This window comes from Stylophora pistillata, chromosome 4 (genome assembly GCF_964205215.1).
Source record: "Stylophora pistillata chromosome 4, jaStyPist1.2, whole genome shotgun sequence".
NCBI classification, from domain to species: domain Eukaryota; kingdom Metazoa; phylum Cnidaria; class Anthozoa; order Scleractinia; family Pocilloporidae; genus Stylophora; species Stylophora pistillata.
Genome location: NC_142522.1, coordinates 37,539,975 through 37,562,953, shown reverse-complemented (window position 1 = coordinate 37,562,953; position 22,979 = coordinate 37,539,975). Strand labels below are relative to the sequence as shown.

General features: G+C 38.6%; 2 protein-coding genes and 1 long non-coding RNA gene across 14 annotated transcripts; 2 read left to right on the top strand and 1 right to left on the bottom strand.

The window, feature by feature from the left end:
* The first annotated feature begins 302 nt into the window (after positions 1 to 302).
* LOC111328796 (uncharacterized) lies at positions 303 to 15,128 on the top strand. Of its 12 annotated transcripts, none has more exons than XM_088756126.1 (7): positions 303 to 512; positions 2,040 to 2,198; positions 3,098 to 3,149; positions 5,693 to 6,430; positions 7,683 to 9,114; positions 9,649 to 14,233; positions 14,991 to 15,128. In XM_088756126.1, exons 4-5 carry the CDS (start codon positions 5,725 to 5,727, stop codon positions 7,946 to 7,948), a joined length of 972 nt encoding a protein of 323 aa, XP_088612252.1. In that variant the 5' UTR covers positions 303 to 512; positions 2,040 to 2,198; positions 3,098 to 3,149; positions 5,693 to 5,724; the 3' UTR covers positions 7,949 to 9,114; positions 9,649 to 14,233; positions 14,991 to 15,128. The 12 variants fall into 12 exon arrangements, with proteins under 12 accessions (XP_088612252.1, XP_088612251.1, XP_088612254.1 ...); XM_088756133.1 differs by having other exon boundaries at positions 304 to 512; positions 5,988 to 6,430; XM_088756125.1 differs by lacking the exon at positions 2,040 to 2,198.
* On the bottom strand, positions 2,170 to 5,697 carry LOC148733584 (uncharacterized). Its single transcript, XR_015999734.1, has 2 exons — positions 3,946 to 5,697; positions 2,170 to 3,453 (listed from the first exon to the last, which is right to left on the bottom strand). It is a non-coding gene; the product is annotated as an uncharacterized LOC148733584 (long non-coding RNA).
* A 3,967-nt stretch (positions 15,129 to 19,095) lies between the features above and the next one.
* Positions 19,096 to 22,979, top strand: LOC111328795 (uncharacterized). The gene is made up of 3 exons (XM_022933304.2): positions 19,096 to 20,516; positions 21,137 to 21,416; positions 22,242 to 22,979. Exons 1-3 carry the CDS (start codon positions 20,030 to 20,032, stop codon positions 22,477 to 22,479), a joined length of 1,005 nt encoding a protein of 334 aa, XP_022789039.1. The 5' UTR covers positions 19,096 to 20,029; the 3' UTR covers positions 22,480 to 22,979.

The following is a 22,979-nucleotide window of genomic DNA, read 5'->3' as shown; positions in this document are numbered from 1 at the left end:
CACGAGGGGGATGAACTTGGATAGCCTTTATTGAACATCTTGTGAGTTGCGAGTCCTAGGGGTCTGGAGCCGAGTAATCTTCCTGCCCAAAGATACTAAGAGGCCACAGACTCGAATGAATTTTAGAATCGAACCCACCGTTAGCAAATTGGTTGCCATGAATCCAACCATGTACAACACTTGAACTGATATAAATCTCGCTCTTCAGTTCAATTTCCATTTACATTGTGGTGCGATGCGTTCTTTCGTGTAGCGTTTTTTTGCGCTATTTTGAGCACAATTCACATTGACGTAATGTGCACGTGATTTCTAGGAATCCGCTGGGCTTTCGAGGAGAGAAATTTCCTTACCGACATATTGCATACAACTCTCCTGGTTAATGGAACAAGCTAAGCTTTTTAAGGATTACTGAGACACAGCCTATTTCATGCACAAACGAACCGACTTGTCATAAATTGGTCAACCAAAAGTTGTCCTGGCTGGCAAAGGACATCGTCGTTACTTGTGAAAAGGTAAGACTCGATTTTAGTAGGTTATGTTATAGGCTTCGAATTCAACATATTTAATTAATGTAAAGGCGCAAGATGATTTCTACATTATCAAGTGAATTTAGTTTCTTGCATCTTATAACCAGGCGTACAGAAAGTATCAAAACTCGAAAGGTAATAACAGTATACGTACTTGGATTCAATTTTGAGAACCGAGTAAAAAACTGCCCTCATCGAAACATTTCGGAATCAAAACCTTTAACAGTCCGCCGATGTCGAGTTACAAATAGGCAAATCTTTGTTTACAACACGGCAACAGCACGACGCTTGAATTCGATGGGCACGATTATACGCGAATCGTTATTTCGGAGGCATCGATAAAATCGACTGGGCAAGAGTACCATATAACCCCATACATTAATTATGCATTCAGTCTTTGTTCAATTAAAACAATAGCGATAACAATAGAACTCCGCAGAGACTAGTAGTCTTTGTTTTGAAAATTTGGATTTTTTTTCTAAGTCTTTTTTGAAACAGGGTAAATTTGGCGCGTTTTGGCTTTGCAAAACAGAAAACTTAAGTAATTTTCCAGAGGTTTTTAATTTTGAAATATAACTGAATGTTCAGTTTCGCTTTGAAAGCGTAAAATTGGCCGGAAAATAACGTTAAGTCTACGGTCAGGCTTTGAAGTTTGTCAATGCAAAGTTTAAATAAATGTTGTGTCTTACCTGTTCTTGTGATTTTGGTTGATTCTTTCATTATCCTTTCGTGTCCTAGTGATGAAAATTGTTCGTGAAGGCCGGTGCATACAGCGATGCAAAGAAACCTTTGTATCTAGTCTTTCTGAACTTCACAAAGTTGGGCGATACGTTCGATAATGTTTCCAAAGGGATCGTTTCCATAGTGCTGACGCCACATATATTCTTGTAGGTAGCCATCGAAAAGTCCTTTGGATGTTCCTGTTTGGGGCAAACCTCGCTTGATTCCCCACCATGTATTTTCGATACCCTGTGTGTGCGCACCGGTGAATTCCGGCGCATTGAAGCCATTCCATCGCAACCCTTTTTTGAACATCGCCACTCGTACCCGTCTCGCGATGAAGCACATCGCGTCCAGCTAAGTTCAATGCTGCGCCCAGCTCGAGGACATTTTACCGACGTCACAAGCAGATTGTGATCCTTACACCACTGTATGCACCGGTCGTGATCCGATAATATTCGAGAAAGTCGAATAAAATTCAGTCTCCCCATCTCCGAGTTGTTGTTCTCCTTCCTTCTATCTTCTTCTTTCGTTGATGTTATTAGAAAGAGGTATGAATAAATTTTGTTTTCTATGTGGTATTTGGCCAACCGTAGAGAAGAAGAAATGCATTCTTTAGTGCAAAGGGGACCTTTGGTGCATTATATCAATGCACATATTGTTATGAAAATTTTTTTACTGAAAGGTAAAAGAAAATGTAGCTTTTGGAGAGGAACTCCTAACTGGTTTGCGTAGCATAGTGGTAAGGCTATGGTTTGATAATTGTCTCATAATAATGTGTTGTCTGAGGAGTGATGGTTCAAGGCTCAGCAGAACTGCCAAGAAGGTAAAAAAGAAAGAAAAAAAAAAAACTGAGGAGAAGTTAGGAACGAAGGGGAGAAGGGAGAAGAACGTGAGAAAGGAATGGAGACGAAAACGCCGCTTTCAATCAGTTTCTCTTTTATTGAAGTAGTAAGTACTTATTAGTAATGTATATATGCTAAACCCGTGGGAATAAGTCATTGTCTTAAAAACAATGGGGTACATACATAATTAATGAAATTGAATGCATAATTAATGATAACATTGCCATTGTTCAGCAAATTTAATGTAGCTAGCAGTTGCTCAAGCATTCTTCGTTTCTTTCCTACCTTGTTCTTTTTATTTTAGTGGGGCAATAGCTCAGCTTTAAAACTTAAGGGACCTGACTTATGAAGGAACACTTTTACTCAAATGAAACTTTACTACTGCTGATTAACGTGGACACGTTCTGGGGCAGAAAAAGATGACCCTTCTTTTTCTGTGTTTAAGGTTGTGAGAATGAACAACTGATGTATTCTTCCTTTATAACTCTTTGGAATTAATTCCAACTCAGTGTCCATTCTGTATCTTTTCTAGAATCTCCAGGTAACCCCTATTCAAAGATTTTGTTGTCTAGAAAGGAAATTACCAAAGAAACGGCGAAAAGAACACGGATTTAGCTATGACCTGACATAAAGTGCAGCAGACAATTCTCCTGTTTCAAAACATTTCGGAATCAAATTTCTATCACTCTGCAAATTTCACGTAACCGAACGTTGGGCAAACTTTTCTTTATGTCTATCTTTCTTTCTTTCCGTCATTTTGTTTTATTTATACTAGCGCGGCAAATAGCATGACGCTGAAACCGTCAAGTGTTAAGGAACTTTAGTACGTAAATCCTAGCTTCAGTGCCGCGGATACGTTAAAGGACGGAGGCAGAAGATCTTTCTTTTTCTGTAATTAAGGTAGTGAGAATAAACAACCGATAACTAATGCTTCCTTTAGATCTCGTGGTCGAAAGTTGAAACTAATGTATGTCCGTTATTTATCTCTTCAAATGCCGTTTGCAGGTATTCATGTGGCTCAACACGGAAATTACGAAATAACAGCCAATAGAACACGGTAAGCTGTTTGTAAAACAGAAGTGAGTCTTAATGTCTTAAAAATACGACTTGGCCAAAGTCCTACTCGGTTTCTTTCGCTAAAATTCTCGTCAGCTCGTCAGTCGATGCTGCAAAACGATTTCCTGAAGTATCCCTTAAATGCTGTGTCATCCGTTTGGGTTGGAATCTCCCTTGCAACTTTTTTAGTAACGTAGGATTACATATCATCTGGCCTTGCTATCCGACAAACTGTTGAGGTTGGGCTTGAAATGCAGCCAGCGAGGACTGCTTACAAATAAAGAGGCACTGAAGGGCCTGAATCCCTATTTTGAATAAAGACCGAACAATAATGGACATTATCAGATTTGTTTACTTAAAATGTAGCTGTAGAACTGGTTATCAGATAAAAAGTGATCCACAGTTTTATGTGAATGCGTGCTTATTTCAAATACTATCAGTGTTCTCTCAAAAAGTTCAAGTTAAATCTAGGCTAGGACTGGTCACCGTGTGGTAGATCACTCACAAGAAGATTGAATCCAATGAATTTAAATTCTGATATAAGTATTTTATACTAGTCTCTTTCACAGCCAGTGTTTGGCTGCGCTCTCTCCCCCGCGAGACTAAACCGGCTGCAAAGGAAACCAATTTATCCCACTTTAAGTAAAATCCTTTATGGATTCCAGCGCGTATCATCTACCTCTCATGTTTTTGTCTATGTAGCCTGAGAAATTGTTTGTTAACTTTCAAATTCTGGAAGCACTAAGCTTGATAGGGTGAGGAGATTGTAAAACACTGAGTGAAACTAAAGGACTTACTTGTCCCATCGGGATGCTGGCGATGGCAGGCAGCTTGTACATCAAGTAGAACTAAAGAGTTTACAATAGAGACAGGATGATAAATAGGACGAAGTTGATTGTGATCTTGCGAGAGATGGTATGATGCTGAAGCATCTTTGTATTCGATTAAGATTCTATTGCGTACAAAATTACTTGCAAATAACAGGTGACAACGTTTCTACGTTCCGTGTCGGACTCAAACCACTCCAAAATTAGGACAGAAGCAAAACCTCATAAATCCAAGTTTGTGTGTAGCCTTTGCGTAAACATATCATCAGTATTATGAGAGAGATATCAAAGAAAAGTGACGACGTCGTCATGTTTTGTTTATTCTTGCTTCCCAGAAATTGGCAATGATTCAGTGATTTAGCGCCTTGCATATTCAAAGTACCCTCAGAACAATAAGACTGCTGTTTAATTAGATGTTTAATGAATTACTAAGAACTCTTAAAATAATTTTTGTCGTCTGTCACAGCATCTGGATCGTTTGCATCAACAACTACAAGTGGTATAACCTTAATTCTTATGAGTGTGTGGGAATTCAGTTTAAAGCAATTCCTACGTAGAAGAAAACCGAACAATTCATAATCGTGGTAATCTATAAACAATAGTACACCGTCCATAATGATATGGACCAAATTTGCGCCCTAGATTTCTTTTGCATCCTGGGGATGAATTAAAAAACCCGAGTTACAATAATCTCACTGGAGATAAAGGGGTCGCTAGGGACGATACATACATCCACATAACATAATTATTACAATTACTTGATATAAAAATTGAGAGTAATTTTTTCCTTAACAAGCTAAAGCTGTGCATTGTTGCGTGACGCATGATTAATTCAGGCAACAAAGTTTCTTTGTGACCTTCTTGGTGTTGACAAGAGAGAACCGCAACCAAGGTCTGTAGAGTCTGTTAGTCTTTATTAACTGAGGAGAGAGGACCTGAAATAAATCAGTTCATGTCGCGGGTTATCGTAAGATTACAGACTACGTTTTCCTACACAAAATGACTGTAAACTAAGGACGGTGCCTGCAGTTGTCATTGCGCAAACAGGCTGTGCATCACGTTATGGTCGTAGGTGCGTGAATGGAAAAACTCGTCTTGCCCAACGATCGCGGAGGAGATTAACCGCGGTGAAAGAAGGATTTTGCGGGTCAAATTGGTTTAATCGTGCCGCCTTTGGTTAAAAACGAAAAAGGAAATTTAGTGGACAATTTGACCCAACGAAAAACAAGAGGAAAATGATTCCTAAGTGTTTCGCGTTCCAATGGAGAAACGAGAAAAGATAACACAACGCGCAGTAAATTTGAAAGAATCGATTTTTAACTGAAATTTACTGGATCGCTTTTAGAGAGACTGCATGCTTATTTTTTCTTTCTTTTTTACTTTTACTCCCCTATTATCTTCTTTTTCGTCCATTTCTACTCTAAAGTTGTTCAGAAAAGTCCTAAAGTGAAACCATGGGCGCCGCTGAGCGGTCTCACAACAAAGCATAATCAAACTTTTAATAAATGATCAAATAACGTCAACGCCGGATAGATTTTCAATATGCTAGTTTTTCTCTTCTTTTCCCCTTCTATCACTACCATAATTTTCATCAGCTAGTATGATGATCATTTGACCCATTGTTCCTGTTGGAAAATTTTATTTACCAAAATTTATGATGGTTGTAATCACAGATTGGAGGAAAATGCTCTAAACCTCGAACTGTTGAATTATTCAGTCTCAGGTTTGAATCACAACGATTACGTCGAGATGGCATCCAACAGTGAAGCAACTAATTATGCTCGTCTTTGTCAGCTGCTGATTGGAATTGGCACCGAAGTCTTACGTGATTTTTTCGATGGTATCCACGCGCCGGCAACCCTTCACATAGAGCTACTCAATAAAAAGGGTCCACTAGGGCATCTGAGATCCAAAGGAGTGCTACATAATTCACAATGGAACCTTTTGTACCCAGTTATTCCTAAAAACGTTTCATCCCAACGTTTTGACATTTCCCTTTTGTGTGTCCTCAGGAGAAACATCTGTGGCCTAGGTAATCCAAAGAAAGGTTGGAATAACCCGCCAGATCCGATGGATTTTTGCCCAGTAGCAGACATTATGCGAATAAGGCATTTAAGAAATGACGTGTACGCTCATGCCCCGAAAGCCTCTGTGGACGATCATCACTTCAACATTTACTGGAAAGACATCCAAACTGTATTAGTGAGATTTGGAGGTGCGAGTTATGCGAAAGACATAGCGAGACTAGAGACTAAATGCATGGATCCTGAAAACGGACAACATTTTTTAGGCCTTCTAGAACAATGGAAAAAAGATGATGACAACATCAAGGAAAAGCTTAATACCATTGAAGACATATCTGAAAACAACAACAAAAAGCTGAATACCATTGAAGACACGACTCTAGACAGCAACAAAGTGATCCGTGAAATAGTAAATGCATTTGCTAGTAGAGGTAAGTGTATGTAAACAACACGAAAGAAACAAAAAAGGGAAAATGAAATCAAAAATTGCATGGAAAGGTAAACTATTCTTTTTGGGTTCCTATTTTCTTAATTCCGTACACCTTTGAAAATCGGCTTGAGGATCAGATTTGAGTATCAGAGTATGTTTAACTTTTAATAAAATCAACTAGAACTTAACAATTTAGCGAGCAAGTTCAATAGTTTAGAGTGAGCAGGTTCAGTGAAAAATTTCAGTTCACAGCATGGAAGGAAAAGTACACCTGCACTACTTCGTCTAATGTGAGTTACTGATGTGCGCTTGCTAAATCCGATCTTTGTTTCAAGTTCTAACTTGTAAGCTTGCTCAATTTCTCCGTCAAAAATAAGTATCTTTACGCGTGTGAAAAATTTGCGTTGTAAGCAGAGGACGGCAGACTCATGAGGCTATATTATCATTAAACTGACAAAGCTAGACACATACACATTTGGTAAATAAATAAAAGGGGTAGGGAAAAATACAAAATATGACGAATATTACGCCTTTCACGTGGTTGACGAGCTAACGCTCATGTCTGAGAATGCGGACGTAAGTAACGCAATGTTGTTGACATTGTGACTGATACGCTGGGCTTATAACTTACAGCAATTGGTCGCAATCCAATTACCGAAGGGAAGAAACTGAAAATGATAAGGGTATTTTGAAGAAGTTATCAATAATTCCGATGAAAGAAATTTTCAATTGCATCCTGTCGACTGAACACACATTTAGCGTTACCACAACCACCACCGAAAGTATTGGCATAATTCAATATCTTTACATGTATATATGTTTGATTTAGGTAAGTTGCCCATGGAGATAGACATTAGAAGTGCTTGCGTACTGAAGATGACGTGATAGCCATAAGAGCACGTCATCTTCAGTACGCAAGCACTACGACAACGACCACGCAGGTGCTGTCCCTAAGGACCTTCCTAGCTGTTTCAAAGTTCTCAAGAAGTGCATGAACAAATTCGATTGTCTTGTCAACGAGATGCTTTACATCAAACAATTAACACCGAGTTTGAACATGCAAACGGATTCTATCCGTGCTAAAGTATATGTCTAGCTACCTCCCCTATGCAAATGAGTTGTAACTCATGAACTCGCATTTGTTAATTTTATTTTCATTTGTACCCTTGATAATGGCGTCATGAAGTCGCGGTAACGTCGGGATATTATATCAATCGAAACAAAAATAAAATATTTTTCACCCACTTTTACAGACAAGATTCCATGTTCACCAATTAAAGCAGAAGAAGAAGAAGAAGAAGAAGAAGAAGAAGAAGAAGAAGAAGAAGAAAAAGAAGAAGAAAAAGAATCTCTGCTTCAAACTAACGCCCAGGGTGCTGAAAAAACTTACATCCACGCTGCAGGAGCGGTTCAGCCCGAAACATCAGTAATCGCTGTAACCGCTTCCGTTGGGATCGAAATACGTCGCGAAATATTTTGTGGTTTGATTTACGCTACCGCCGGGATTACCGCAGTATAGATAGGCATAGCGTATAGCTTTAGACTTTTATTTATTGAGGATAGCACGTGATAGTGCACAAACACTAATAAACTTGTGGTCCTCTTAATTACAATAAATATATAAATACAATAGAATCATTAATATATTGAAAAAAAAAAAAAAAAAAAAAAAAAAAAAAAGATTACAAATATAAATAGAAATTTAGCTAATTACAAATAATATTTGATTGATAAAATATATAATACAAGATAATATAAACAAGTAAGAATATATAAAACTACTATCAATAAAATTTACCGATTAAAATAAGCTAAGCATGATTTGTCATCATAATAATATTTAAATACGTTGTCTTTAAAGGCCTTAAGTGTATTAGACTTTTTTAATTCAGGCTTTAACTGATTCCATAATTTTATGGCAGAAACTAGAAAAGTTTTCCCTCCTTCTCTAGCCCTTTTAAACTTAGGTAATAAAAAGTTGTATTTACAAAATCTAGTGTTGCGTGAATGTACTGAACTTAATAATCTTAAGCTATCATTAAGATAATTAGGTACACAATAATTAATCCTTTTAAATAGTATTGAACATTTAGCTATCTTAGTAGAGTTATAAAATGGTATCCACTTTAAACGATTGAATAGCATAACTGATGAACTACGTGGTTCAGCATCTAATAAAACCCTAGCAGCTCTCTTTTGTAGCCTAAGTATTCTTAAAAGAGATTCATTAGAGCAAAGTGACTGCCATGCAACATTGGCATAATCAAATAATGGCTTAATCAAACTATTATAAAATAAAAGTCTTTGGTTAAATGGTAAACAAAGTTTGATCTTATTCAAAATTCCAATTCTTTGTGAAATTTTTTTGCACAGTCTGTCAACATAAGTGTTCATTGATAAATCGTGGTCAATGTCTATACCAAGAAGTTTAGCTGAGGGTACTTGTTCCAATGATACACCATTCATAGTTTTAAGAGATAAATTATAACCATCAGGAAGTTTCTTCCCAAGGCGTTTGCCTGTGACCAGTAGTGTTTTAGTCTTTTTTTCATTGAGAGGAAGTTTATTGGTGTGCGTCCAGCATTCAATTTCCTTCAAAGAAGCAGCTAGTGAATCTTGTAGAGAATCAACCGCTGAGATATCTGCCGATAATGTCAGTGTGGTGTCATCAGCATAGAGATCCAGGTCAGCACCATTAACATGTAGAGGCAAATCATTGATATAAATGACAAAAAGTAAAGGGCCAAGGATACTACCCTGTGGAACACCATGCCTCACAAGAGCAGAGTCAGATGTCACATTATCAAGAGCAATAAATTGATGTCTATCAGTCAAGTATGAACTAAACCATTTACGTGCAACTGGAGTTAAACCATAGGCATTCAGCTTTTGCAAAAGAATTTCACGGTCAACCATATCAAAAGCTTTCCTGTAATCAACTAAAAGAAGACCGCTGACTTGATCCTTGTCTAGATTAAATAACAAATTGTCTATGACTCGTATAAGAGCAGTGTCTGTTCCATGGTGTTTCCGAAAACCTGACTGTAAAGGGTACAATAGATTGTTTTCACATAAGTAATTATAGAGATGATCGTGTATATGACGTTCCAGAATCTTTGATAAAACTGGTAATATCGAAATGGGTCGATAATTGTCCGGATCCTCACGTTCCCCAGATTTAAACAACGGAATGACTTTCGCTATCTTCTCGCGTTTCAGTTCTTCAGAAGATCCCGCGAGATCAAGATCTGTTCGTGAAAACTAGAAGACAAGTTAGAGCGAAAATCTTGATAGAAATCAAGACCCGCGAACGTTGGTAAGCAGCAATCTAATTATCTTTAAGGCTATGAAGCTATGTCGGTTTGTAATTCTGAAGTTATAGGTTTCGCTAGATTTCACTGTTTAGTCCTTTTCAATATCACGTGCGCTTGGTTTTATGATCATTCCTTAGCTGTAAAAGAAACAAATATTTAAGTGATTTCTTAATGTAACTATTTCAGTTGACCGCTTTGATTCGATAAATGCCCTGAGGCCACAAGAATAGGAGTACGTAGGAACAATAAAGGAAAGAATCGTATATCCATATTGGCTTGGTGTTTTTGATTGCGCGTGTAACAACCCGGGAACGAGACTTTCATTTCCAACTTGAGCGAAACCACTACAGTCAACAACGAGGGTTTAAGGAACTCTAAGAACTCAAACTGAAAAGGATTAAGAACTGAAGTTAGACAATGGATACCATTAAGTCAGAAAACACCGAAGAAATTAGTACTTCGGAAGAAACACGTGGTGGCATTAAAGGCCTAGAAAAAAATAGCCACGTTACCAACGAAGAATTCGAAGAATGTCGGGAGCGTCGGAGTAGAAACCGCACCGAATAGGGTCTGGAATTCGACTTGGAAATCGGTACAAAGAAACGAGAAAGATCAATGAGGGACCTCCGATCGCGTGTGGGTACAATTTATGAATCATTAAGGGAACCAGCGGACCTCGTAAAATTGAACACTTTCAAGGACAGCTTGGAAACTGACTTAAACGCCTTTCAAGCCGCACAGGAAAACGTGACCGATCTTTTGATCAGATTAGAACTTCCGCACAGGGAACAATTAATACATGACGAGTTTCTCGGCATAAACAATGCGGCGCTAGAATGTTTAGCGGACATCAAGGTAAGAATCCAAGATCAAGAAATGGAAAGAGCTGAGCTCATTTCTCAAAAATCACTACGCTCCAGAAAATCATCGCCGTCAACGACTTCTTCAAGGCGAGCGGCAATCGAAACCGCAAAGATTAAGGCAAAATTGGACACACTTAAAAGGCGACAGGAAATTGAAAGGCGGCGTGACGAATTAAAATTTCAAGAAAAGGAACTCGAGCGCTTAGATGAGCGAGAAGGATTGCATGGAGAACTTTCCGCGGCCGAAGCGATTCAAAGGATTCTGCAAGAATCGGAATTTAACGATACAATTGCTTTGCGAGAAGCCACGGAAAACTCGCTCGAGCAAACCAAAAAACAAGGAATTTCCGACCCCAAGCCAGTCGGTCAGCCACAAGCGGAAAGGATTTCCCGCGAGGAAATTGAAGGAAAATATATCAAAGTTAACGACCCAATTATAGCCAGAACGCCAAAACAATCACCAGGCACAAGCGAAAATTTCGCAAATACAAGCGCGGGAACATCGCCTCACTTACCCTTGCGACTTGGCGTCGACACGCCCCTTGTCCATCGAGAAACTAATCAATCTTCGAGGAGAACCGAATCATCAGAGCAGCACTACAATTCCCAAATTTGGCGTATACAGGAAGAAAATGCGGAAATACAGAAAACGCAAGTCGAATTACTGCGAAGGATGACAGTTCCGGTCCCCAAGCCTCCAGTTTTCGACGGAAACATCTTAGAGTACCCAAAATGGGAAAACGCCTTCGACGCATTGATCGAAGATCAAGTTGTTCGCCCCAACTACAAGCTTTACTATTTAGGCGAATACACGCGTGGAGCAGCGCAAAAAACGATCAGTGGATTGCTAGGGTTGAGAACCGAAGACGCTTACAAGAGAGCAAGAAAAACCCTGAAAGAACGCTTCGGAGACCCTTTCAGGATCTACGAAGCATACAGAGATAAACTGAGAAATTGGACGCCATGCGTGACAAGCGCAGACCTGCAAGAATTTAGTGATTTTCTAATCATGACACAGGAAACGATGAAATCGTCGAGGATGGAAGTATTCAGCTTCCAGTAGCCTGGGCCAGGTGGAACAGCATCGGGAACAGACAGAGATAAACACAAACCGCGATGGTCCGAAAACGGACAGACATACACGGAACAAGACGACACTGATGGGACCCACGCAAATGGGACCCCAAAAAGGTCAATACGCGACGCTAAACTGCCATTCCACCTGGTCCAGGTGAACCCAGGAGTAGTGGGGTGGAGAAAACGCCAGATGTCAATGACGCAGGACGCCTCAAAAAGATGGTTTAGTCTGGGAGAACTATCTCCAGACAAGGAGGCGGGGTCTGGGCCACGCCTATCTCGAGCCCTATCAAATACAGCATTGAAATCTCCAGCAAGGACCGTAGGGATGGAAGGGTCGATCCTTGAATGAAGGCCATCGAAAAACAGGTCTCGTGCAGGGTTGCAATTAGGAGCATAGACACAGACAACTCGGAAAATTTTATCATGAAACGAGAATTCACATTGTAAGAAACGACCATCAGCAGACCAAGACTTTAGAAGGGAGATAGAGGGACGATAGAGAACAAAACACCCACAAGAGTGAATAGAACCCGGGGCTTGCACAGACAAGAAACCAGACGAGGAAAACCACGATGAACATTCAGTTAAGGAAACACAATGAGTCTCCTGAAGGCAGATAACATCCACCTTCACCGGGAGAGAGCGCAACCATTGCACGAGACCATCACGCTTCGACCGGTCCCTGATGCCATTGACATTCAAAGTAAGGAGAGACAAAGCCATGAGGAAGAGATGGATGACCCTCATGAAAGCCAGGGCTGGGGCTGGGGTTTCCCCTTCCTACTGGGAAGATTGGGGACAGCCCTCGTACGCTTAGAGACCGTACTCGCCAACTGAGTATGAGAAGGAACCATGACACGTTTCTTAGAGCGTTTCCTGGAGACAACTTCAAAACCGTCTGATGACATGCTCCTCGTGAGAGGAGAGGAGAATTCAGAAATATCAGGAGACTCTGAGCCCTGAACAGGGGTAGAGTCCTGAGAGGAGAATTCGGTGATATCATCATCGACATTAGTGACACTTTGGCCAACACTAGTATTAGTGGTACTTTGACCAGACTTAACTATTTTACTGGTACTTTGACCAAACTTAACTAATTTACTGGTACTTTGACCAGACTTAACTATTTCACTGGTACTTTGACCAGACTTAACTAAAGAACTGGTACTTTGACCAGACTTAACATTATCAATAAATAATTCACCGGTACTTTGACTGGACTTAACTAAAGTACTGGTACTTTGACCAGACCTAACATTATCAATAACTATAGGACTGGTACTTTGACCAGACATAATACTATCATTAACTAAGGGACCGGTACTTTGACCGGACTCACTATTATTAACTAAACTGGTGTTTTGACCAGCGATACTATTATTAGGAACACTATTTATTTCTGAGGCCTCAGATTGTTTAGGAACGTTATTTAGATTACTGATTTCATTATTACTGGCTTCGCCAGGAGCAGAGATAACCATTTCTTCAGACGGAAGATCAACAGATTCGTTGGGTGGACAAGGAACGTTACCCGGCAGATTTGCCACATCTCCAGAAGAAATGGGCGGGAAATCAGCGGCCGGGGGAACAACATGGGGCGTAGAGCCCCAGACATTTCCGGCACGGCGGGAAGGGCAGTTACGGGCGAGATGACCAGCTTCCCCACATTCCCTGCATTTTCCATTGAAGGGACAGTCAGTAGCTTTATGGCCCCTGGTTTTGCAGATAGAGCAGAATGGCTTGATACCACGATACCAAATGCGCACAGGGTAACTGTCAATGGTGATTTGTGCGGGGATAGGTTTCTCCATGGACATGGTCAGAATTCGCGATCCAGTAAGAAGATGTGGACGCCCCATGAAAGCCTGACGTTTGCAGAAGAAAACTTTGCCAAAGGTCTTGAAGTCCTCGCACAGGATCTCGTCATCCCCTTCAGCGGGGTAGTGATGGATATAGACGAGCGTGTGTGGACGATCGGAATTCGCGACACTACATTCCACACCATCGAGATTTATAAAACCGGACTCAACAAGACTCGCCATATCGTCAGGATCTTTGAAAGTGAGGCGAATAAGGCCTCCCGGAACGAACTGAACCGCAGATAGTCTATTAAGGTCGATTTCATTTTCTAATATTTTAAGAACAGCTGGTCTAGGGTGGACCGTAACTGCCGCCGTAGCATGGACAACACAAGTTCTAGCACATATTAACATTTTGAAAAGGAATAGGAAGAGAGAAAAAAAACAAAAAGGAAAGAAAGGAGAGAAAAAAGGACTACAACAATTGCCAAAAAAGGCAAAAAACCCACCAAGTTCAGCAAAGCTGAAACCTGGATGGGTTCCCAACAAAGTTCGGACCCACCAAAAAAAACCAAAAACGAGATGGGTGACCGAAAACAACAAGACAAAAAAGACTGGCGTTCCACTCCCGGCAGGTACTTAGCACAGTCGAATAAATTTGAAAAATGAGAGAATACTTACAAATCCTTTGCCCACGATGAGGTTTCGGACCAACACTTTCCCTTGCGAAGATGAAATCCCGCGACAGGTAAGAAGCTTTTTACTGTTTCGGCCTTGTGGGCCTCATCAGTGCAGTGCTGATGCTAGGATGGGGGAGAACCGAGATGGTCACCCCAAACGACCCAACCTTTGTGGTATCGTCTAAGCCATGCCAGAGTGTTCAAACTAGAGTAAACTAGCGAGCATGCGCAATTGCAGCAGCAATGACTCATCCTAGATAGAGTGCTCAATTTGGACATGATATAATATTTATTAAAAACTTGATCATTGGATAATGCAATTCAAGACCTTTTATTGGCTTAGCCATTATGGTATATCAGCCAATATACCATAATCTACAAATATGGTTAGCACGTGTCAGCTTAAAATTAAAAGGGAGCTAACAATTTAATGAAATTTAATAATTTGATTTAAGGTTTGTAATAAAACAATTATTCCACTCGCGCTTGTTGGATATGAGACGATTATAGCCAACTCAGCACTACGCGCCCTGTTGGCTATCTATCATCTCATATCCAATGCGCACTCGTGGAATAATTGTTAAATATATATATATATAAGCAGAAAAGTGATGGTCAAGAGGCCAACTCCAATGTAGCTTTGTTGGTTTATTAGCTCGAAGTTTCGAACATCTCGGTCTTCCTTGGAGGCTTAATTATATATATATATATATATAAGCCTGCTCTGATAAATAGATATGCCTGCACACTATACAACTGTAGTGCATGGCCTTTAATAATTAAGCATCAACATGCTTACATTCTCTCTCATCAATTTATTTACAGGAGGTGTATGACTGGGTGGGTCAAGAGACTTCCCAAGACTATTTTACATTACATCAACTTGAATCTGGTTTTTTTTCTGATACAAAACTACCCACTGATAATCTCATCCAATCAGAAAAATTGTGCCTGATAACAAGGGTAAGTAACATGTAAAAAGGATCTTGAAAAGGCCATGTAGTAACAGCTAAATTAAAAAAAAAATGGTTTATGTCAATTTTACTTCACAGAAAAAAAGATGAAGCAAATGAAATATTTGGAAAAGATGATGAGGTGAGAAAAATGAAAACAGATCATTTGGTCCCTTAGTTTTTTTTTTTCTTTTTAAAAATCCATCTTATTAATTTTACTTATCTTTCAAAACTCTAGTTGATTTCAGGTGTCTTTCTATGGCAAGTTTGATTCTGATGAATCACTTGATTCCATTATTCCTGGTAAGTAGAGAATTCTCTTTACAGAATTTTAAAAAAATGAAAAATGAAAAAATGAAGCTGTAAACCTATTTGTTTCTGTACTTCTAAAGATAGCAAACTTTAAATAAAGTAACAAGAAATCACCTTTATAAAGTTATATTTTTATATACTCATGCATAATACAAATTTAACTGCGAACTGCAAGATGAAAAAAAATCAAGGCCTTTCTCTTTAACTTTAAAGATGACAAGGACTTGGGAGAGCAAAGACACGACATTGAGGAGAGGAAGACTTTAAGTGAGGGTAAGATTTAACAAACAAAATTCATTAAGTTTCATGGCTGGTGAATTTCTCCAGTTTTCTAATTTGCTCAAAGCATTCCAAAATGGGAAATTCCAATCCTGCATGACCATTAGCAAAAACCTATAAACAACTGACAACAAAAATTTTTTACTATCCTCAAAAAACCAGAAATGAAGAAAAAGAAGAGCCGAAAGAGAAGAAAGAAGAAAAATAATGAATCTCAGCAAGAAGGAAACGAAAAACCTAGTTAAAGTGTAGATGAAGTTATTAATAAGTGCAAAAATTATCATGTAATGTCTTGTATATTGAAATAGCCTTAACTTTTCTTTTGATACTTGTCAAAAAGTTATCTTTGCAAATTTGATGAGAATAAATGATATAAAGTTTTCCAATATGTATTAGTAGACTGTAATCGGGCCAGATATTTGGTATTATTTGACATTTTCCAGAGGCAAAGAGATCAATGAGCTATAATTATATGCAACTGATAACAAAAAATTTTTGTTTTAGTCATCATGGTAATTATGCACTTACCAGCGGCCCTCGGGGGGGGGGGGAAGAGGGCGACCCTGGGGAACCCCTGGGCATTGCAAAGGCATTTCCTAAACCCCCTAACCAACAATAACATTGTTCAACATAAAGCTACCAATGCCCCTCCCCTGGGGACAAAGAAGTATGCTCTACTAACTCAAACAATGTAATGCTCCAAACGAATGTTATTTGCCACAAACAAAAACTTACTTCAGCTTGTGTTTACTATACAGGGCTCAAAGTTAAAAACATCCTATGTGGCTTTTGGCGGCGACTAACTGGAAAAAGTAGTAGTAGTAGTAGTAGTTTTTTTACATCTGAAGATATCAATGGTAACAACCAGTCCCCATGGTAAGGACCTCTTATTCTCAAGATGGCGGCAATGGTAAAAATCCAGTGGGTGTTTTCCCATGTGAATAGACAAAAGTCTATTCCCCCGTATGACCCCAGGGTCGACCCCCAGGATGGCAGCTGCTAAGTGCATAATTATTAACCTCGTTATCTGTTTGTTAAAAATTCACAAACAATCATTTTATAAATCAAAGATCTCTTGCTAATAATATCCTTACCGAAGCAATCTCATCTCTGTAATAATCTAGAAAAGTTTCCTAAACATAAACATGTCAGAACATTTTTTCATAGCGAATTAGATTTGTCATTTTGATTTCCGTTTATTTTGATGAGATCCCTAAGATAAAAGATAGTTTATGACGAAAAAATTCATTTTAAGAAAGAAATGATCATGTACTTTTAGATCATATATCCTATGAATACACTCCTCATAAATTACTGGGGCTTTCCGAAGGATACGCCCGAGATAACTTTGGCTTTTTTTTCGCTGAGAATAAGTCTGGTTGGCTCACTGAGAATAATTCTGGTTGGCTCGCTGAGAATAAGTCTAGTTAGCTCGCTGAGAGTGAGTCTGGTTGACTTGCTGAGATGTTTGGTATTGCTATAATAAAAATTATTTCAGCCAACATTTCTGAAATAGGGTTAGTTGTAGTGGGAGTATGTCTCTTTGTCATTAGAAAGACATACTCCCACTTGTTTTTTCCTCTTTCTTTCCCAGTACAACTGTCTAATGGCAAGTGATGGATGTTTACATTGTAACAATGAAGCTGTGAATGAATAGGGGTGGTAGGTGTGAATTATGTAAATCTTATTGTGGAATCTTAAAGTAACATGCCCAACCTTTCCTCCGAAAAAAATAAAAATAACCAGAATACTAAATGCCAAGTTGTCAACCCTTTCTCTTACAACTTAGTTGATTTCTGGTACTTAATTTAGTTCATAACTTCCTTTCCCTTTTTTTTTTAATTCTCTTCCTTGCCATGGTCATAATCACTGCAATTTCTGGGTTTACCTTATTTATCATTTTTGGCCTAGAGTTCCTTCTTGTCTCTTGGAAGTCAAATCATCCATCTAGAAGGCCTTTTTTAGTTGAAGAGTGTTTCACATTCCTATTACCCATGCCTGTCATCTTAAATTGACTTTCACTCAAAATTCACACCTAACTCTTTGTATTTGTTTCTCTTCCACAGTTGATGACTGGGATAGGAATTCACAGAAATGCAAACCAATGATATTTATCATGTGTTAAATAAATAAATCTTGAATATTAATAAAAATCATCAAAATATACTGGCAGACTTATGCAAAATAGTTATGGTAGCATGGGAAAAAATAGGGAGATAAAGAGAACCATCTGAATTAAATTAAATAAGTTTAGATCCAAAAAGTGATTACAGTGAAGGAAAAATGTCTGATTCAGTTAATAGCAAATCAGTTCTTGAAAATCTTGTAAGAAATAATAATGAATGCACAGGGTTTTCAATGAGGTTTTCAGTTTTTTGTATGACATGTATTTTTAACCCACAAAAAGGTCAAAATAGGTGTATTGCCTCTTGGTATCTAATGAAAGTCCAATTCCACCTAATTGAATATACTAAAACTGTAATTAGTACTACTTCTCTTGTTGTGGCCATCAGCGATATTCAATATTCAGAGATTTTTCAATTAAAAACAATATGAACTATTGAAAAGTAATATTGCTTCAATCAACTGATTTGTGAAAACTCCCATTGGGTGAACATTTTGCAACAAACTTTGACTCGATATCAATAATAGGTAAAAAATTCCCTTCTCCTTGCAGTTAAAGGCAAGTTCATTACTTACTCATAGTTCATAAAAGCCTTGAAAGTATTCGAAGATGCTTGAATTCAAAAATAACAAATTCAAGGTCTTGAAAGTACTTGAATTGGGGGATTAGAGCTTGATTTTTGCAACGCTTTTTCAAGTAAAAAATTGCAGTACTTTAATAGAAAAGCTGAGAAATAATGTTAAATAATTTTAAAATTTCTTATGCAAACCTTTCCAAAAAAGGTCCTTCAATTTATTTAAAACTTGGCAAAGTTATTGAAAAGCCCTTCAATTTCAACCTTTGGCATCTGTAGGAACCTACTCCTATTATTTTGATTATTGTCTAGTACCATAACAACATTCATTACACTCTAGCAGGCAAAAATAAAAACAAGTAGACTTATTCATGATTGGAAATGACAAAATTGCGTAACGACAGCACAAATGGCAATAGGGCAGTCTCCTAAAGATAACTCCAGATGTGCGATAGAGAAAGCCCAAGTTCAAACAGCTATGCGTCTGCTTGAAGGAAAAAAATAGTCTAAAACAGCAAAACATGATGAAATATTCCTTGCATAATGAATATGAAGTTTCAGCATTTAATTTTTATTTATCAAAATGTACATCTTTCATGGTTTTAATTTCTGGTTTCCCTCTTGTTGTGGAAAAATGAAGTAACATTAGTAATGGGATAGGATCCGATTCAAGCTTTGAACTTAATTCGACACAAATATTCAATGCTACTTTATCTGCTGAAATTTATGCCAGAAGCTCTATAAAAATATCGGTTTAGGCCTTCCCTGCACTTTGTAATCCCAAGAAAAAGAAAATAGAGATTACCTTAACATATTGCAGCAAAATCCCAGCTTATCTTGAACCTAAAACTTTACCCTGGAAAAAAAAAACTATACTTCTGCGCATGCGCCAAGAGCAAAGTTTGGCACACGAGCCTTCTTTCGCAAAACGACTCTCGTTTTGTCAAACGAGTCTCGTTTCTAAGAACGAGTCTCGTTTCTAAAAACGAGTCTCGTTTCTACAAACGAGTCTCGTTTCTAAAAACGAGTCTCGTTTCTACAAACGAGTCTCGTTTCTATAAACGAGTCTCGATTCTAACGAGTCTCGTTTCTATTCACAAACAAACGAGTCTCGCTTTAAATCGTTTATCGAGTGACTTATAAATCGTGACGATTTAAAATCGACTGGTTGCTCAGAAACTGTGAGTGATCCACAAATCTTTGCCCAGAACATATAGCAAACGAGGATCGCATCGATAAATGTCTCCAAGTTTGTTTCGATCGTTTTAATCAAGATAACCAAGACGTTCTCGTGATGATTGCCACATTTCCGTACAGATTCACTCAGAAACAATTTGTTGACGTGTTCAAATCTTCACTCAGTCTGAAAGACACACAGAATGGCCTGAGCTGTCTAAAGCATAGCAGCCTCCTTTGCTATGAGCGACTGACTGGTCATTATTCTCTACATCCATTCATAAGAAATTTTTTCGCAGAGAAACCCAACCACTCAAATGCCAAATCAGTTTTCATTCGTCACTATAGCAAGTAAGCTGAAGAACTCTGTGTGAAATTTTGGAGTAGTGATTCCAAGTCTGCAATTGATCGCGACTGGGTTGAAAAAACAAACATCCGAGAGGCCATGGATTGGTGTGGAAATGATCATCTCGAGCTCCGCCAAACGGTCAGGGAAGAGTACATAGGCGCTTTCAACAAGGCAGCCATCTTTCTCGCCAAGATGATGAGAAAGCAAGAGTTTGAATCGCTTTTCTGCAAGCTTGCGAAACGATGTCCGAACGACATGCTCCACAGCGCTTGCTTGACACATATCGGAATGAAAATAGTCTTGAGCTGCACTTGCACACCCCAAATCTGTCCATCTGCGTTGTATCGGGCCAAGAGCTTTTTGTTACGTGCATTGAAAACTCAGTCGGGGCTAACGAATGGGAATGCGGCCATTCGTTCACAGTGCTTGAGTAAACTAGGATTCTGTTGTGTTCGTGAAGGACGGTTGTATGAGGGATTTGAGTATCTCAACAAAGCGGTCAAAATTCAACGGGAAAGAGCAAAGATATCGGGAAAGATCGAAGCCAAAATCATATTGGCAGCTTGTCACAACGATTTTGCCGGTTGGTAGAAATAGCATTTCTCAATTATCAATGCAATAAAATTCATTCAGCTGACCTGCGGGTGAAGATCAAGTAAAGTAATGGCCACTGTAATTTAATTAATTGCAGAGAAGCCTGAAAAGCTTCGACGGGATTCGAAGCAGTGCATCCCAGAACTAGATAACCAACTAAACTGCGAAGCCACACGTATGTTGAGAGGCACGGGTTCAAGTCCCGTCGAAGCCTGAATTTTTTGTTCTTCTTTTCTGCATTTCTTAAAATCACAGGATACCTTCAAGGATAATTGCTTTTCCTCAATAATAATTTCTTTGGGCTTTCATCATAAGAAATATGGAAAAGACAGCTGTAGATCACTTATTATCGAATGCTAGTCTGCAATCAACTTTTAACTTCCTCTGAAACCTTAAATAAACTTAATGTCACCTTGCAATCTAGTTGCATCAAGCAGGCAGTACTGGAGACTCCTGCTTTATTTTCTCTGCAATTGGAAAACCACTTTTAGGGCTCTGGGAGGTCGATGCGAGTCAAACGGCCCCAACGTTAAGAAAGCGAAATTAAATTCAAGGTCATTCAGGCAAATTTATTGTTTTTTTTAAATTCCTATGATATTTTTGTTGCAGCCTCTCTAATGGTGCAAAGCAAACACCTGCTTGCTATCGAAATAAGACTCCGCCATGTGCTTCCTGTTTATGAAAAGAACCTCGGGAACCACCCTTTTACGGCTACAATACTTAACTGTATTGGAAACAGTTATCATGCTTTAGGTGACTACGACAACGCCATCAAATATGTCATTCAGTTAGTTAAAATCCGAAAGCAGCTTTTGGGGCACCATCAGGAGACTGCGAGATCCCTCTATGATTTAGGTGTGGCTTACAGTGAAAAGAACGATTTCGAAAGGTGATGAGACACTTTTGTTTGCATTATCAGGCATTTCACTACATACTTAGCCAAATATCTTGTTCCTGTTAGGTGAATGACGACTTCGTATTTAAGTTAAAAATTTCAATGCGAGAATCCGCTTTCGACAGTTTTGAAGTTTATTGTTTACTATTGATATGATTAAAACAAGCTAATTTCTCAACTGCACCTTTAACACATTAACCTTGGATTAATTTACAATGATCAATTGAGGGGAAAACGCACGAGTGCTTTCCTAACCGTTAACTGATGTGCACCTAGGTGAGTGATTGATGGGTTTTCTGTTTTTAAGGTGGAGGGGAGGGAATATTAAAGAAAACTTTTAAAACATCATTGATACTCATAAAACAAACTTCACCCGCCCTTATGGCATTTACTATAGGTGCAAATTCTTATAATCTTTGTTCTCAGACCATTTGCCTTCCTGAGGGGGTCCTGAAGGTGTGGGTGTGTGTGTTGTGTGTCTGTGTGTGTAGAAGGGGGGTGGTAAAAATCTCATCTCCCAGCTCAAATTTGGCCCAAATCCCTCTATACAGCTGGCCGTAAGGACACCATTCTTCTTCAGAACGAACTGTATTTTTAGATGGCTTAAACCCACTATTTACAGTTTTAGAATACGATTTCGTCACCTTTTTTAGTTTGAACTTGAAATTTGAAAAAAATATATCTAAGGAAACGTATCACTTTAAATCATGTATGAACAATAACTAACTAAGTAAGAGCATCATCCATATATTTCCAATCTTTCGAAATGAAAGGGAAAGAAGCTTATAAACGGTATCTGTACTTCTGTTTCTCTTTCAGAGCTCTTGAATACCTTAAAGAGGCAGCTAATTTACAACTGGAAGTATTAGATACATACGACGAGCTTATTCACACTCACCAAACCATGTCAATTGTTCTTCGTTGTCTTGGAAGAAACGAGGAAGCAGAAGAAGAAATGACACGGGCAGAGGAGAGCGCAAAAAAATTGGATTCGTGGGAAGCTCCTATGGAAATGCTCAGGACCCAAGAACTAGAATTTGACTGGAACCATTTTTAGACGACTCCCAGAGGAATTCACACTTCGAGAGTCCCTCCTTAACCACAGCTGATGAACAAAAATGATTAATGCAATTCATAAAAAGCACAAAGTGATCGTTCTTTCATGGTAGCTGCACCTAAGCTTTGAAATGTGTTGCCTCCTTTAATCAGAAGCTCCACAAGCACTGTAGATATATTTAAGAAATTACTTAAGATCTTATGATAGCTAGCTCAAAGTAATCAATAATTTTCGTAATTAGTAATGTATGCTATTAGCTACATGATACACCTGCAGGGGTTAAAACTTACTTTTTCATTGCACTCGAGGAGCCAAGGGTAAGCATTGTATGTTTGCTCCTCCTCCTACTCCTTTTATGAAAAGAAAATGATGTGAACTGAGAACTCACCCACCTACAAAGCATGATTTTTAACAATAATCGTTGTTTTTTCTCAATTGTCGTGGATTATTTATGAAGACATATTTATTTTATGTCCAATAAAATTTTCACAATCATGGTT

Coding starts and splice junctions, on each gene's coding strand:
- LOC111328796 (XM_088756124.1), top strand. CDS start 10,359: ATGAGGGACCTCCGATCGCGTGTGGGTACAATTTATGAATCATTAAGG.
- LOC111328795 (XM_022933304.2), top strand. CDS start 20,030: ATGGATTGGTGTGGAAATGATCATCTCGAGCTCCGCCAAACGGTCAGG. Junction 20,517..21,136: donor TTGTCACAACGATTTTGCCG/GTTGGTAGAAAT, acceptor TTTTTGTTGCAG/CCTCTCTAATGGTGCAAAGC. Junction 21,417..22,241: donor GAAAAGAACGATTTCGAAAG/GTGATGAGACAC, acceptor TTTCTCTTTCAG/AGCTCTTGAATACCTTAAAG.